Consider the following 18552-nt stretch of genomic DNA (forward strand, 5'->3'; position numbering starts at 1 on the left):
GGCCATATAGACAGTATACTTACTGTTATCAATTTATTGAAGAAACACAAAAAAAAAGCCTGATAATTAAGTCAATCGCGAAATGAAAATAAAAAGGCAGCAATGTTAATATTTTTACCTAGAAGTGAGTTCGGGATCTAAATAATAAAATATCAAAGTCGCTTCGACTCGGAAATTTCCCACAGAATAGCCACTCACTTAAGAGTGTCGGATTTTGCTCGTGAGTAATTTTTTAGTGACAGTTTAAGGAAAAGAGCTTCCACACTTATCCAGCGTACTGCATGGAATCAATCTCACGACAATGAAGTGGTGCGAAAATTGAATTGAAATTTTCAACTTATACCAAGGTTTGCAATATTGTTATCATAAGAGAACGTTCCATCGATTGACCTAGGCCGGCGCAATTGTTAAACGGCCGCAACAACCTTGGCGATCCTAAAGAAGCGTAGATGGGTGTAATTAGATGCGATTTACGATCACGTACGGAACACAGAATTGTGCAGAGCTTCTTGAATGCTCAGTTGCAATGGTGTGAGCGGGCGTTGCGGTCGTCGCGTCCGCGGCCGACCGACAACCGGCAACCGTTGACCACATTCACATCACACCACACCGACACCGATACACCGTGAGTAGCCTCCTTGTCACCATCGTCCTCATCCTCATCATCATCATCATCATCGTCATCACCATCACCGTCATCATCAGCCACAGTAGTCGCCACTCGAACATAACCTGCAACTGTCATCCCGTCCCCCACCCCCACCCCGCCCCATCTCACTCGTACTCGCAGCCATAATCTGACACTTGACGACCATTATTATTATCACACTACATTTATAAACACCCCAATTAGTAAACTCAACCAAATCTAAATGACTCATTACACTCCATTTGTTACCAAATTGACCCTATCGCTCACATTTTTAAATAAACACACACACACACACCCGTCTGTAAATGTTTACATAATGCAGTACTGTTTCGATATCTCCATACGTATTAAGTTCAAGGCCAAACTGTATAAATGTCGTCTCTATAGATGGCATGTGTCATCGTTCCTAATTAAATGACGATAAGTGCACAGATACATACATATATATGGCTGGTTTATATGTAAATGTTATTGTAATGGATACGGTTTAAATTTCTCCCACAGGAAGTGATTGGTGTGGTGGTGTAATCTGCAAAATTTCAGCCTTGAAATATCGTGTGTCCGATATGTTTTAATAATATGATACAATCTGAAATTGCATCAGTGTGTCGACTGATACTATCATAGACCTGTAATGCGGATTGTTTATATACTTGTATATGTGGTTGGGTCGGCGTTAAAATCAGTCTGAATGAAACTGATGAATACATTAGAACTTTGACCCATTTGTAGATATATAAAAAGTTTATCCATATAAACGAAAATTTAACATGATTCTTTTTTGCGCAATATAAAAGAATACTTGAATAATAACGAACAACAGTATATCATTGTTGTGATGTAAAATTGCATAAATTTAAGGATTTGGTTGTGTCAAGCAAAAAGTACATTCATATTTTGGAACACTCTTCATCTATTCATATGTAGATTGAGTTCAACTTTTGGTTCATTCCATACATCTTAAACTTATCTATAATGTATAGATAATCCGTTTCGGCAACCTTTGCTCGGTCATAATTGAGATCTTTCAATAAACATAAAGTCGATCAATTTCTTTACGTATTTAATCCCACCTAAGAACTTACACTGATCAGGGCCGGCTCAAAGGTGCAGCAGACTAGGCACATACCTAGGGCGCTGTAAGACGCCCCCATTTTTCTTTTTTTGATTATTAAATTGAAAAAATAAAGAAAAATAATTTGACTTTCTTTGAACTTATAAAAGTATAAAACATTCTATATTCAACTTAATTTTACTACCCGAAGTAACAATCTGATTGTAAAATATTATAATTTACGAGGAATGCATAAAGTTGACTGTCAAATATCAACGAATCACTAATAAAACTTGTAAACCAGCAAACTGTCATCGGTACAAATGGTAACCTGGAATATAGGCAACCTTTCCTCAGTCATAATTAAGGCCTTTCGGTATAAAGTTTGGGTGAAACGTGTGAAAGTAGCCAGGAAATTAGAGTTAGATTCTACAATGCTACGTTTTCAGCATCCTTCTGTATGAGACAGAAACATGGACTATGACAGATGCCATGTGTAAAAAGCTACAGTCTGAGAATCTCATGGATGCCGAGGTGCTGGTCCTGATGGGAAAATATGTCGAAGTACTCAATAATGTGAAAAGGTGCAAATTGGAGTACCTTGGACATTTGATGCGGAACCAGAAATACGTTCTTCTGCGCCTAGTAATCCAGGGAAAATCGTAGGCCAACGCAGTCGGGAAACATCTTGGTTAAAGAATCTTCGACAGTGGTATGGCCTCAGCACCCAAGCACAATTCTGAGCAGCTGTAGACGTAGAGTACAGACGGGAAGTCTAATTGCTGACGGTCTGGGAGGACAGGGCACACGAAGAAGAAGAATATAAAGTTGATCAATTTCTTTACGTATTTTTTAATCCCACCTAAGAAGTATGGAATGCTGTGTGCTTGGCATAACGAGGAAAGATAGGAAACGGAACACGCGGGTGAGAAGTATGACAAGAGTAGTAGACATGGTGTATAGAGTAGAGATTGAAATGGCAATGGGTGGGCCACGTGGCTAGAAGAATGGACGAAGACCTGAGAGAATGCAAATGGGTAAGACCACAGAGAAGATGGGTAAACGAAATTAGGAAAATGTGTGGGGTGAGATGGATGAGAGTTGCGCAAAACAGAGACGAGTGGAAGCTTGTTGGAGAGGTCTTCATCCAGCAGTGAATGGCTGTAGATGATGATGATGAAGAACTCACACTAGTTCCCCTCGTACATATGTATATCTCTGATTTTGAACTTTGGATTTGACAATTTGAAATTAGTGTCTGTAAATAACCTTGAAGATGTTCATTTTTTTTTACTAGCCTCTTCACTTTCGATTTTTTTTGTCTGACGAAATTTTTCTCCGGTAGAACAGTGTTACGTTGAGATCTTTTATCAAAAAATACGTACTAGGAATCACCAAGAATATTCTCTATGAATGTTTTTTTTATAGGATGGAACCGTTCGATACATAAAAGTTGGCACTTGCCGTATGAACAGGAAGTCGATGATTCCAGGAACGACAGATGCTGGTTCTTTGTCTACTGCATTGTTTATTGTAATCGATATTCACGCTTTTCTCAGTACAGCCTATGTACGTTCTATGCATAAAATTGATGTTTAAACGATATTGATATACATCGTGTACTAAAATTTCATGACTGCTAGCCATTGTGATAATCTACGGATTATTTTCAAACATCGCAATTAAAAAGAAATAGTGCGTCACACCGAGACGATTAACTGAAAAAACCACACCGTGTCGCTTTATGAATTTTCCATCATTTGCAGCATAATGTGAACGAAAATCTGAATAATAAACTGAGGCGAACGTGTGCTCGGACGTTTCAATATCACTTACGGTAAAAACATACTCGGAAAACATCACAAAGTGATGCGCAACAACAACAACTCGATCCTATATGATGCGTGAAATAATATATATATATATATAGAGTGAAAGTATTATATTACACATCACTGATAAAAAAAACTTTCCTTTTCCACCTAATTACTTAAACGAGATACCAGTTTTTTATGTAAGCAAAAATTCATACGAAAATTGAATTTGACGGTATCTTCTGTACATATAATTACATTCACTCATTAGTTGTTGTTGTTGGTTGTTTTTTTTTTAGAACTACATACCTACTTAAATACTTTCCAGTGGAGATGTTTTCGTCTATGAAATTAGCACCCATTTGTGAATTCTTTTTTGCGTTCACGACACAAAAGGCCATACATCCTTTCGTAGTCGGATGTTTGTCAGCGTACAATGTCACACTGATATTTGAATAACACAAGAATTTACATTTCCCGTTATAATTTTGCATACGTTACTGGTATACAGACTGCTTTGTGTGAAACCTCAGAGCAAATTAAATATGACCAATTTTACGTCGACACCAATTTATCAAAAGTTTCAATTATACTAGTGGCACATTGCTAAGGCCACAAATAAGCATGTAAACAATTCCTATTATAGAATCATTCCAACCCGGGTAACGCCATGTATTCATTCGGCCTCTGTTTATATAGCAAAATAATAAACATTATACATATGTACATAGTCTATATAATAATGAAGTCATTCAATAACACTGTTCGACAAATGACGTCTTTTTTTTTTGGTTCGGAGACGAGATATGACTTTGCTTATAGATCTATGGCCAGTGAACACGAATCTGGTAATAAAAAATGTTGATTGGCTCGAGATTCGGAGGTATATGTGTTTTTTAAATCGCGCGATTTTTCTATATCTTGGTGTTGTTCGGTCGATGTCTCAAAATCTGTCAATTTCCTGTTCAAAATGAATATTGGAATCTATAGTCGGGTATTTTATCTTTCATTTGTAGTACTTTTCAGCTTTCAAATCTCTCTTAACCCTTTGCCCGCGTCACCAAATTTAGCGAACATGCCCTGTACGCGGCTGCTTTTTTGCGGATTTTGTTATCGCGTTTTCGACTATATGTAAATATAGGTTGTAATATTTTTTTGAATTTTACAACCTATATTTATTTTTTTTGACTACTGCCATCTATTGAATTTGGTAAAGTATACATTTAGTAATATTTTCAACCAAGTTATAAAATTTTAACACAATAGACGGCTCTTATACAGGTTGTAACTTCCAAGATATCTATGCGTGTCTCGCGCGCTGAGGGCATTTTCTTTAGGACATGTATAGTAGTCGTACGCGGTGGAAAGGTTAAGTAGTCGTCCAGTTCAAATCAAAAGTCAAAAGTACTTCCACTATTTCGACTATTCTTGTGGATTAATAACAAAAATTAATTTATTTTATCGAGGTAAGCCAGTTATCAATAGAATTTTTGGGGTCTACCTCACGGGCCGGAATGTGAAATTACCGAAAACGCAAATATCGGAAGGGAAAGATCGAAAATCGAAAGATCTTAAGTCGAAAGATCAAAAAAAAAAGGGTGCATGGTAAACGGTACATACTCACGTACATACTCACTTAATTTGCGCGAGCAGGATACAACAAGAACAAGAGGAACATGCTTTTCCTCCCGTATTCTGCGCGCGCACATTAATACCTGAGGAAAAGCCTGTTCCTCTTGTTCCTGTTGTATCCTGCTCGCGCAAATTAAGTAAGTATGTACCGTTTACCATTTACCATGAGGTTTACCATGCACCCTTTTTTTTGATCATTCGACTTAAGATCTTTCAATTTTCGATCTTTGCCTTCCGATATTTGCGTTTTCGGTAATTTCACATTCCGGCCCGTCACAGAGACCGGAATTTTTGTTATTAAACCACAAGAATAGTCGAAATATGAATTGAAAGTGTAATTTTATTTAATGAAGTGAGGCTTAACAGTTAGTTTTTTGATCGGAGAGCCTGGAGCCGCACTACTAAACAAGTACCTGTATTTGTTGGTTTTATAACATATATGTACATTCTTCCTGTTATAACAAGATATGTAGATAGGTTTCGTGCTGTAAGAAAATGTGCTATAATATATGGGACTGAATGTTTTGTATTTGAATATATTTATAGGAATAATAATGGTTCCACACGGCTTTGCTCGATATTTGTAATTAAAACCGCTTAAACATGGCTATTCTAATAGTAAACATTAATTTGTTTTCTTATTAAATTTATTTGAATATTAAACGACAGACAATCAAAATCGAATTACACATACACACACACACACACACACACACACACACACACACACACACACACACACACACACACACACACACACACACACAAGGAACTGTCATTGTTTTACAACTCTTGGAAATGATACAATTAAGATTGTGCTTTATGGTTGATCGGAATATTTGACATGCTATAGTAAATTGACAGATATGTATTTTAATCATTTTCGACTATCGACATTCTTCTGACCTCTTTGGTATGTACACATTTAAGAATTAGTGTTTGAATCAGCTTATTTTACATTCATTAAAAAAATCTGCCACCATCTCTCCCTCGTCTGATCAAGTCTGGTCTCAAATGGCATTACAATTCTACCATATGATAAATTTTATATAAAATTATTTCAAATGTCTATATATTATATGCGATAAGTAGTGGGCAGTGAAAGTAATTCGTATTCGAAGTAGAAAAATGACGACGTATCAAAAATTATTTTCACAATTTACGTACATATATTGCCAATTGCTCACACTACCGACTATTTATTGCAATATAGCTAGTTTAGAAAAGAAGCCCAAGAGCCATATAGCTTTGGTTGTGAAATAATTTTAAGTAAAAGTTGAAAGCAAACAAAATTTGGTCTGGATTTGGATGGAGAATGGTACCGTTGTTTTAGTTTTCATCACTCTGCTATCAAATCGTATGTGTATATTTTGTTTTTTAATCTATTGTGTATCTTTTAAATTCTAGATGAATAATAAAAAGCTACTCCATCACTATCAGAACAGCACCATCGGAAACGCCTCTTCGAATATTAGATATAATGGCAACGGTTCACTATCAAAACACTATCACTCGAACTTGAACAATGGCCGGAGTGAGGTTCCGCCGTACGTTGACGTCGTCGGCGCCAACAGGCCGACGCTGTCGACGTTTTCCAGTAACAGAAAGAAGAGAAAATGGGACGAGGACAATTCAGAACGGGTGTCTCTCTCCATCGACCAGTACGACGAGGAGCCGACTCGGTACATCGACGGGATCCCGGCGGCCTTGCGTGGCGAAGACGGCACATATCGACGGCTGCACGAGCACAATATCACCAGCAACAGCGAGGACGATGATAGTTACGACTCGTCGAGTCCCGAGTGGAACAGCCTGCGGAAGAACTCCAAGGGCTTCTCGTGCAAATGGATCATGTTCATATTTTTGTTGGTTTTCCTCGTCACGATGAATATTCCTTTTTATAATCAAGTCAATAGTAGATCAGGTGAGATTTTTTTTTCACTCTATACGAAGCATCTTTATGATTGAATTAATCATTCACTTCATTGCTCGGTCTCTTAATATTAATCTTAATCCCTCTATGCGTGCTGTTATACTCTTAATCGCTCCGAGTGCTGTTTATAACATCCTCGGAACGAACTCCAGGTGGCTCATTTGATATGTGAATGAAAATACATACATGGATAGTGCTTTTGTCAGTGAAGGTTTATTATCTTATAAAATATACCATTGATGATTATTTACACTTCATTGACAATTCCATTGTTTTTAAATTGAATGAATTTACTGCTCGTGTAAAATTACACTGAAAATGCGCACTGTTTATATTTTTTCTTCTGTTCTTTAATTTGATGTAAAATGAATAATTTTTTTTTATATTCACTCTTTCACTTGTGTTGCATTATATTTTATGTTCACTATTCATCATTTTTCATATTTTTTACTATTAATTTTTATTCTTTCATAATTAACTTATGTTCTAAAGTGGACACGGCAACATCTTGTAGAATTTTGTAATACAATAGCTTATTAGGGTTGATCTATTGATCAGTGATAGTAAATACGGGCCAACTCTAAGAACGAAAACACATAGAGATGAATGGCACGGTACGCGGTCTTGGCTTCGAGTCAAGAAGTGACGTTCCCAGTTCATTGTTAATTCGTACGATCTTATTATTTCGACAAGTTTCTCCTACATTTCTTCAAATGTGGGATAAGCCGCTATCAATCACTGTCAAGCTTATATCGATACAAGAACAAAGAAATTACACCGAAAACACTCCAGGAGGTGATTTTTCGATTGTGTGCCGTGAATATGTGTTAGGGATGCTGCATTTTTTTCGCATGTTTAAAAGTATCTAAAAAAAAACTACGTGCCACGTGCCTCTCTGTGTGTTTTTGCCCTAAGAGCTGTCAGTTCAGAAAACTAGCGAGGAATTGGACTCGAGCCATCAGCTGATTGCCGAATACATATTTGGTGAGTTTTTACAATACCATTGAGATGGTTGTAAGTAAGTAGCTGGTGTTTTAAGTCTCATTTAAATATATTAGTATTTTTTTAAGGCGCAGACAGTGTTTTTTTTTTAGATAGTTTTGCACATGTAAAAATCACTAGGACGCCTGATCTATGCTATGGCGATCCAGGCCAAAACTGTTTTTGGTGATATTTTATCCTTGTATTTCTAAGTTCGCTTTAAAGGTCAAGGAATTTGACCCTTAAAGCCCTCAACATGAGGCCACCACCCCCCAACGAATACAGTTTAAGAGACCCTTAATCCTTGTATTAACAATGATTGATATTTTAAGAAATGTAGGCGAAATTTGTCGAAATAATAAGATCGTACGAATTAACAATTACACGAAGACACGCCCATTCACAGCTGGAGTCTACCTAGGCATGCTGTACCGTACGGTTCTGTGTGCCTATGCCTTAAAGCTACGTTTTTACAATATTGTCAAATTTCCCAGTTTCATAACTGATATGTGGCGTTTTAAGCAAACTGATAAATAATATTATCTCGCTCATTTTTTATGAGTTTGAGTCGTCCGAAGACCTTCTCGCTGCGCTAACTGGCAAATATGCTCCACTGACATTTCAAATATTAAATATTATCACTAAAAATTCTTGTCTGGATGCCAGATACTGATTAAGTATTCAACAAATGTCTTGAACTGGCACAATGCACAGTCTATATGTACTGTAAGATGAGTAAAAATAGAGTTATGAAGCAAAAACATTTAATTAAATAGCGAACTCGTCTTGGGGTTAGTAAAAGGCAATTGAAATTCTTTTGCGTGAGCTTTGTGTAATCCTGATAAACGTTTGTGTTATGAAAATAAGCATATATTTCTCAAAGTCTACAATATGTTGCTGTTGACGTCTGCCAATTTAGAACGATAGTGTAATTTTGTATTGTTTAATATAGACGATGTTTATTAATTGACAGCTTGTGTTAAGAACTGTTCGCATTTATCGCACAATGTCGACAATGCTACGACAAAGTCGTCGGACAAAGTAAACACCGTTAAACAAAATTTCACCAAAATACGCGCACTCGCCAAGTTGCCGCGTATAAAATTTTTCGAAAGGTTTTGGTCTACGTCGAGAAAAGGTACCACATATCATGAGAGCTTTAAACGTACGATGGTGAATTACGGTGACGGGGAGTTTGTAATTAAGTATATTAAATTCATCAGTGGTGTAATCGAGTGTTAATTTTGTAATACAGCAGATAATATATGCGTCCCGAGTGTATGAATGAATCATCAGCGTAAAAAGAAATGTCGTTGTACTGTATTGATCGTTGTTTTGTTTTTATATAATTGAAGATTTTGACAATTTGATTGTTTGTCTGATTGTATGTACAGTTCGAATTAAAATCGATCAAGTTAAGTATGTAGTAACAAATCTAGCTAAGCTTTTATCTATCTGGCTGAATTTCAATGTTGACAATAAATAAATTGATATTTGTTATTAAATTTTGCATGTTCTTGGCCTTCTTTATCAAGCACCAATCTTCCATCAACTGTGAAATGATCTTTAGGCTAACTAATTGTAGCTTGGATGATGCCAGTGTGTCTGATAGGGTGTCACGACAAAACTCTCACGGGTATAACACTCAACGACACAACGCGCATGACATAACGCTCACGGACATTATGTTCACAGATGAAACGCTCACGAAATTATTTTTAGTTATTTCAAAATTCAATAAAACGTGTAGTGATGAATTAACATTATACTATTACAGATTAATAAATAAAATATGTATTAGATAAATCAGTTTAATCTCAATTTATTCACAAAGTATAAACTTAATTATAGGATTTTTTTATTCCTTCGTATTAATAAGGATCTTTGTTACAATTACAATTATTTTTCTTAGTTACAATTATTTTTTTAATTTGTGTTAATTATAAATGCTTGGAAAATGGTATTAATTATAAATATTGGAAAAACTTAACGAATATTAATTTTATGATGAATTGAACATACATATATTGGCCACACAAACATAAAATGATGTAATCCCGTTGATTATTTTACATATAAAAGCATTTATAAAAAATAACGTTTTATACGTTCGAATGCGTGAGCGTTTTATCAGTGAATATGTCCATGTGTGTTTTATTTGTGAGTGTCGTCGTGTGAACGTTATGTCGTGCGCGTTGTGTTGTTGAGCGTTAGGTCTGTGAGCGTTTTGTCGCGGAACCTTCAAAGCTTTCCAAAATTATGACGAATTATACATACATATGTTCGACATTAAGTGAGTTATAAAGAATTTTGCAAACGTATTTTATATACGTATAGTAGATTTAGGTCAACATTAGGGGTTAGCTGGGGTTGAATAAGTAATTAAATCGACTTTTTATTTTACACCACTGAAATTTTCGCATATACAAACTTGACGTGTATCGTAAAATGTTAACACATTATTAACGTGCGTGTAATAATGACATGTGTTTGTACATATTGTGTTTTAATACGAAATCGTGTAACTAATTTCAATGTAACGACTGTACATATAAATGTAATGATATATTTTTGTATGTATGTTTTTGTTTTGTTACAAGATGTTCCGTTTCATTGATGCGATTTGAAATTTTTCAGGTTCAGTTCCGGGTTGGTCTTACAACACGTCTAGAGATACCAGAAGCTATGTCCTTCCCGATAATATAACCATTTTAAATCAACCGAAATCAACGTGCAAATTGACGCAAGACATTCATAAAAACAAACAGCCGCCTCAATCCAAGATGTATTTGAAGGATGATGGTGATGAAATTTTTTTGCTAGTCATCGTGTGCTCTTCGATGGACCATTTCGAGGCGAGATCGGCCATAAGGGACACGTGGGGAAATCAAACCAATTACGAATCGCTGGCGAGGAAACTTCAAAACGTCACTGCACACTATCGTAACGTCAACGTTACGTACAAAATGTTAAATGAATTTAGTGATATTGGAAATATTTCACTCGTAGATAGGAGAACCAAGAGAGATCTGAACAGTGAGACTTATTACGATGATAATCATTATGTCGACAGCGATGCGTCGGAATCGGACGGGAATCTCCAGTTTGATCTTGTGTTGAACTACACCGCGAGCGAGAATAACAGTGATAGTAGGGAGTTAAGTATGGAATTGTCCGACGGTGATTTAAATAGAAATAGTAGCATTAAAACCGATAATAAATTTAGTCCAGATAAGGCTGTATTAGCGAATGATCTTTATAATAGCGTAGTAGAAACAGATAATCAAATTACACAATCCAAACATGGTGTTAATTCAGTTGATAGTGTACTTACTGTAAATAGAAGTCGTTTGAAGAGAGACGTGAAACCGAAATCTGTACAAAAGAGAGACGAATCTGATGATCACCGGTTTGTTTACGACGATAACGGCTCTGATCAGACGCATACTGATGCAGCTTACGTCGATGATGGTAGAATATTAGGAAATTTCGAAGGAAACGATGCCGAAAAGAATGATAATATAGATTTTTACGACTATCAAACCGAAGTTTCGAATATAATGCGAATACCGCCGAAAGGGGAGAAGTTCTCCGACAGTGAGGATCTGACCATCGCCAAAGATAATGTAAATAAAATTTTAAAACTGTCCGTGAGCGGCGATAAGCTGAAACTTGAATCTCAAACTGTTAAGAATCTGGCTAGGAAGAATGTTGAAAATGAGACTGTGAGACAGTCAAATATGAACGACACGAGGAGATCTGTCAAGTATGATCCGCCTGTGAAGATCAGATATCTCTTCTTGCTCGGTCAGTGGTCCAATGAGAACAATACCGACTTGCAGGCGAAGATCGACGAAGAGTCGGCTCTCTACGGCGATATTATCCAGGAGGGATTTATTGATTCGTACAACAATCTCACATTGAAGTCTCTCATGCTATTGAAGTGGGTCATCAGCAACTGCGGTGACAATGGTAATATATTATTTACATCCTCATTTCAAATACCCGCTCGATACAATGGGAAATACCATAGTCATATTGCACTTACACATACAATTAGAAAAAATGCATATAAAGCGTCGCCTGACTCAAATATTGCTACTCTTTTTTTAAAATATTTATTTATTTATACTTTGGGAAAGGCAGCATAGCCGATAGACCCAATTTTATATGGCAACAAATTATAAACTATAAACTTGATCAGTAACTTATTCTAAATGATCAGTAGAATATAATAAACGATCAGTAAATTAGCAAACACTTACTTATTTAAGGGTTAGGTTAAGTTAGGGTTGGCTCTGTGGGTTGGATTAATAACAAAAATTCGTTTATTTTATCGAGTTATCAATAGAATTTTTGTTATTAATCCACAAGAATAGTTGAAATATGAATTGAAAGTGGAATTTTATTTAATTTTCATATAAAGACAATTTAATATATTATCCCTATTAATTCAATTCAGATTCGTGTAAATACGAGTAAATACTAGTACGAGCTTTTAGCTCGCAATTTTACCGATTTAAAATTCAGCACACTTCCAATTAACCCTTTTAAACGAAAACAAAAAATAGTGTGGTCAGAACACTATCCCAATAAACATGTTTCAATAGAAAATAGTATGTATAAACAATGGAAAAAAATACCAAGTGAAAATACGTACTTTTGACTTTTGATTTGAACTAGACCACTACTTAGAGGGATTTGAAAGTTGAAAAGTACTACAAATGACAGATAAAATACCCGACTGTAGATTCCAATATTCATTTTGAACAGAAAATTGACAGATTTTGAGACATCGACCGAACAACACCAAGATATAGAAAAATCGCGCGATTTAAAAAACACATATCTCCGAATCTCGAGCCAATCAACATTTTTTATTACCAGATTCGTAGATATAATTCGTCATAGATGTATAAGAAAAGTCATATCTCATTATCCGATCATTTAGTTTAATAACTGAGTGTATGAAAACTGATCACAGCGTACTGATCGTTTAGAATACTCACTGATAATTTCGAAATATTTACTGACAATTTAGTTATTTTTACTGATCAAAAGCTGAATAGATTACTGATCAATTAAATACACGTCATTTTATATTTTCCCATGATGCTGTTATCGGGTTGCCCCTGAGTGACATCTATGGTATTAAATTTGTACAAATATAAATTTTATAGATTATAAATCATTCAAAAAGTGGCATAGTTGGGAAGAATTTTTTTTTTTTTTATTTGATGAGGAACCATTTTAACAATGAAATCAGATAAATTGGCAAACTCTAATAGGAAATGATCGGCTTGAAGTCAAAAATATCTCAAGTCTGACCAGCAGCACTACAGATAATACTCAATAAATCCTTTTCCATAGATTTCAATCCATGGGATCGAACCCGGCAACTTCTCGGTGGTTAGCATTAACGCAACCACCAAGCTAAGCTGCTGGCTATATTTGATGAAGTTATATAAAGAAATAATGTGATAATTTTCTTGTTTGTTCCCTTTGTTCATTTGATTAAATAAGTTTGATTGTAATTTATTTTGAAAAAGTAAAAAAACGCTAGGTATATATTTAAAAACCTTCCCTCTTATAATAATATTAGTTACAGCAAACATACAAACGCACTTTCAATTTCATATGTGTGTTTATTTCAGTTCGATACATAATGAAAACCGACGACGATATGTATGTCAACATTCCGAGGCTGGTGGAAGCTTTACAGAATAAATCTAAAGAATACCTTCATAGAGTTTCGAGTAATTTCGATGGTGAATATATGCATAGGATGAACTCTACTACAAAACAGGCCATTTTAAAAGATGAAAAGTTGCTCATGGGAGATCTTATATGCGATGCGAGACCAATATCCGATACGAGTAGCAAATGGTACGTTGACTATGCACATATGTACATTTCAATACTAATTGTGTGTAAACAATAATCATTGAACGATACTCTTCAGGTACTCTCCAACGTACATGTTCGGCGGGAAAGTATATCCGAGGTATCTATCTGGCACTGGCTATGTGATGTCTCTCGGAGCTGCCAAACTTCTTTATCGTGCTGCTTTGGATACGCCATTGTTTCATTTGGAGGATATATACATTACTGGTAATTTTTATTGTATATTTATGATATTGTTACGTACGCCGCCAAGTAAGTGGAATCGGATTAGGCCGAGTAGCATCTCAGAGACTGTGTGACCGTTATAATCGGTTTCAAGGATTATCTCCAGACTAAGTGCAAGTAGGCTAAACAATGGCCACCGAATTGGCGTAGTAACGGCACCCGGTTCCTTCTCAGAAGTGACAGCGATAGCGTGGGACTGAGTGTCGTGGGAATACATATCCGGGTACATGCCTAAACAATAGGGAAGTAACCGGACGTCGAAGAGCGATCTATCCTTTATAAGGAGGTACTTAGACCATATCAAGACATTCTGGACGGAGCACTGGCGGTGCGTGGATCTCCTTAATCACAAATAAATGCTGTGACATGACTTTGACCTTTTACTTGGATCCTCCACCCACCTCTACGCAACAATATGTAGTGAATTGGACTCATTTTCACAGCTGATTAATTGTATATCACAGCTTAGCTGATTGATTGTAGCCACAGATTAGTGCACTGGTAGAGCTATTGCATACCAGTAGAGAGGTCGTGGGTTCAAGTCCCAGCCAAATACGCTGCTGGCGAGATCTTATAGTTATTAAAACACAGATCTATCTTTTGTTAAAATTTTCGGTATTTTTTAGCTTAATTGTTGTGAATGATCTTCCTCCTGATCGAAATATATCGGCATCTTCCTCCTCAGTTTCTTGCAAATTTGAGTTATTAACATCCCGAATTTATTGAATTTTATAACCTGTATAATGTACCAAAAAATTTGTTGATTGTCAAATAGATGTCTCTAATGTATCATATATAAATATACATATAATAGCGCTATTCTGTGTGTGTGCGATAACGCTCGCCGTACTATAATAGTTTTTTCAATTTGACATATGTACGTCACAGTTAAAACACGGCCAGAAAATCGTACAAACATAATAAAAGACCAAGTAGAAACTTCTATATATTATATATATATACTGTTTGCTACCAATGTTTCCTCTAGATGCTTCATTTCTTTCTTCACCTATATAAGTAGTGTTGCTTAGGTGTGGGTTCAAGATCCATATGAAAGCCAAAGTCGCTTCAAAGCATTTATTCAACGATTCAGGTCCACACGTAGCCACCGCTCACTCCAGAATAATCAGATCTACCGTGTGTATCTCCTTATTAAGAACAAGTTGCCCAACAAAGCTTCCCCGATCCATTTATGTATCTATTGTCTAGGCACGTAAGGTCTACCGTGGTGAGTCTATTGTTCTGTGAGAACTCCAGCGTATCCTTTATTCGGGCAGTTATTGAGTCCCGTTCTCAGAGCATTTGGCGCCATCTATTGAAAATAATTTTTTTATTGGTGTTTTATATTGTTTATATGTAGGTAGTTTTTACCATTTTTTTGTCGCCTTGGGGGTGATTCCTGTCATGGCACGTATGTATGTACGTATGTAATGAAAATAAAATAAAATATGTACTTTCAGGCATGTGTTCTATGAAGGCTGGTATAAAACCCGTAGACCATCCTGGCTTCTCGTATTCGGTGCGGAAGTTTGATCCTTGCGTGTTCACCTACCTGATAACGGCTCATCAAGTGAGTCCACCGCAGTTGCGACGAATGCACAGCACGTTGAATTCCCCATCGGTGATATTGGACAGCTGCGAAGTGAAGCACATCCTGGCCAACAAGAACTCGTCGTTCCTCTCTAACGTGAAGGACATCTTGCTGATAAAGAGCTCGCTGACGCTCGGCAGCCCGAAGAGTTTCATCAACGGCCTTGCCAACCTCGGTATGGTCGATAATAAGATGGCCAAGTTGGGAACGGTGGTCACGAAGAAGCGCAAACGGCCAAACAACGGATGTTTTTGATTTTTGGAATTGCTACTTATTATCACCGCCGATTCGGTCCTGTGAAACAAAATTCGCACGCGATGATTCTCATAACGTAGATCTCAAAACAAAACAAAAAAAATATATATATATTTTTGGTGTTAATCAATTCGAACGTTATATGATTTTTTTATATCCACATATCTATCGTAATGTTAAATTAAAATTTTGTATTTGTAATGATAGTTCTTTTATGCATTGATCACATTTGTTTTGTTTCTCTCGATCGTCGACGTATGAAGCGTATGCGAATAAATGTGATTTTAAATATAAGGGTTACTTTAGATTTTTTGACATTTTTATGTTAACGTTTCGGAGTGAATGTGTTTTAATGACATTCCAATGATTTTTTTTATATACATTTGTAATACTTAACCACTCATTTATTGTAATGTATAATAGTTATAGAAAAGCATATGAAGTAGTCACAAAATGATCAATTGTGCAACGGATGATATTGTATTGAACGAGGCCGTCGTGATGCAGTTCATTTCATAGAGATGGAAGCATGTGGTAAATTAGACTCAAACCATCAGTTGATCTACGATAAGAAATGTCAATATCACTTAATTGCGACGCCTTCGTTTGAACTTTATAATTTGGTGCGGACATTGACAGCAGTTATCATATATGCAGCCAGTTTTTGAAGGTATATTTTTTATATAAGAATCGTTTTCATTTATCAGTTGATTGTTTCGAATGAAACTTGGTTGGGAGATGTGTCTTGACTTTAGTCAGCTATTTTTAATAGTATTTCATTGGGTACGATTTAACTGTACATTGAGAAAAATACTTTGTATCTTAAAAGAAATGTTTGTGCATTAAAAATTTGCGTTAAACAATCTCGTATCGTGCATTGAATACAATATTTTGGCATTATAAAGTGACCATTAAAAAGTATGAAACGATCATTCGAAGAAATAGATTTTAGCATTAGAATAGTTGCAAAAAGTGGCAACGTTGCAGTCTTCCACTATTTTATTTTAACATATTAGCCACAGTGACATTATAGAGAGCTCCAACGCGTCACTGTGGCCATTCATTCAATCATTACAACATAATAATAATATAATATCAATAATATAAACATCATAATAATCATAACATCATCGTAATAATAACATAACATCATAATAATAATAATAATTACATATCATCATAATAATAACATAACATCATTATAATTATAACATAATAATAATAATAATAATCATTCACATTTATAATTGGTAAAATCAACCACTGGCGTTGCTCAACAACCACTCAACCAGATTAGCACAGTTTACATTGAAGAGGTCAATTTCACCAGCGACCCGGTTGAGCTGATATATCGCCCTAGATATTGGAGACGTTGCCAACATATTTGTGCGAGCCACAGGAGGAGCAATCAATTCACGATTCCTCAGGTCCCTGAACTTACTAGGTGCATAAAACCTAAATTCACAATTGACAATTGTCAAATGTCAAAAGTGTTTACTTTTGTTTCTCGCTATTGAAATGTAATCTTAAATAAATAAAACCAACCCTAACCAAACCATAAATAAATAAAACCTAACCAAACGTTGGTTCGTATTTTGGTATTCGCGACGTTACCGATACAGTTCATTTTAATGCACATTTCATCCGCTTTTTAAGTAGCAAATATTTTTTTCAATGATCAAAGCACACTTTCTAATGCAATCTGTATTCGTCATTTAGAAATGCTCACAATTTTTTTGTAATGTACAACAATTTTTTTAAATGCACATTTATTTTATAAAATGGACGTTTAAATTGTTCCCTATTTCATTCACCACGTCATGTTCCTGAACTGGTTGCATTTCAAAACATTGCAATAATATTTGAAAACGATTCTTAAAAAATGACCTTCATATTAAAACAATATTACTCGTCGGCTTTATAGTAGTATACATAATTATTGATTGATTGAATTTTTCCAAAGATTTTTTTTATTTTTTACATTGATGAATTTTTATATGTATTATGTTTTTTCGTTTAATATGTTTATGTATGTATGTACTGAATGAGTCGAAAAATCTATTAATGGTGTGCAAATTTTAGTCCACGATGTGTATGTATTATTTCATTGATTTGTATTTATATGTCGTAGGTCTAATTAAAGTTTATAAAGTATTGTTCATTTTTTAGGTTAAGGTACAAAAGACGATTTGTTAAAGGATCGAAGAAATTTTTCACTATAAAGGCTTGAGGATTGTGAACAGTGAGCACTGTATCAATTTTTTTTGGAATTCTCTCGTACGTGTACGTCTCTCGTCTTAAACTCTGACGACTATTGTGGTGCTAAATGATTATTTATTAGGTATTCGGGGAATAGGGGAGGGAAGGGGTCGATTAGAGGGATGTGGTTTGTAGTAATTAATCAGTGCAGGTTTGGAACTTGCGCTTTTGCGCCTTTTCATAGTGATTTTTATATATTTAATTTGTATATTTCAAATATTTTAAATATATATATATATCACTTAAGATTTG

General features: G+C 35.4%; 1 protein-coding gene across 2 annotated transcripts; it reads left to right on the top strand.

Annotated features, from left to right (window-relative positions):
• Positions 1–501: 501 nt before the first annotated feature.
• Positions 502–16847, top strand: LOC143919635 (uncharacterized). 2 transcript variants are annotated; one of them, XM_077442041.1, is made up of 7 exons: positions 502–625; positions 6560–7076; positions 9040–9204; positions 10704–12038; positions 13721–13952; positions 14029–14177; positions 15656–16847. In XM_077442041.1, the coding sequence occupies exons 2-7, from the start codon at positions 6560–6562 to the stop codon at positions 16039–16041; spliced, it is 2784 nt and encodes a 927-aa protein (XP_077298167.1). In that variant the 5' UTR covers positions 502–625; the 3' UTR covers positions 16042–16847. The 2 variants fall into 2 exon arrangements, with proteins under 2 accessions (XP_077298167.1, XP_077298168.1); XM_077442042.1 differs by lacking the exon at positions 9040–9204.
• The last annotated feature ends 1705 nt before the right edge of the window (positions 16848–18552 follow it).

This window comes from Arctopsyche grandis, chromosome 12 (assembly GCF_051622035.1).
Source record: "Arctopsyche grandis isolate Sample6627 chromosome 12, ASM5162203v2, whole genome shotgun sequence".
Taxonomy (NCBI): domain Eukaryota; kingdom Metazoa; phylum Arthropoda; class Insecta; order Trichoptera; family Hydropsychidae; genus Arctopsyche; species Arctopsyche grandis.

Excerpts from the sequence above, each read along its gene's own strand:
- LOC143919635 (XM_077442041.1), top strand. The coding sequence starts at position 6,560 with ATGAATAATAAAAAGCTACTCCATCACTATCAGAACAGCACCATCGGA. Across the intron at positions 13,953-14,028 it reads TCCGATACGAGTAGCAAATG|GTACTCTCCAACGTACATGT; the intron begins GTACGTTGACTA and ends GATACTCTTCAG. Across the intron at positions 14,178-15,655 it reads GGAGGATATATACATTACTG|GCATGTGTTCTATGAAGGCT; the intron begins GTAATTTTTATT and ends ATGTACTTTCAG.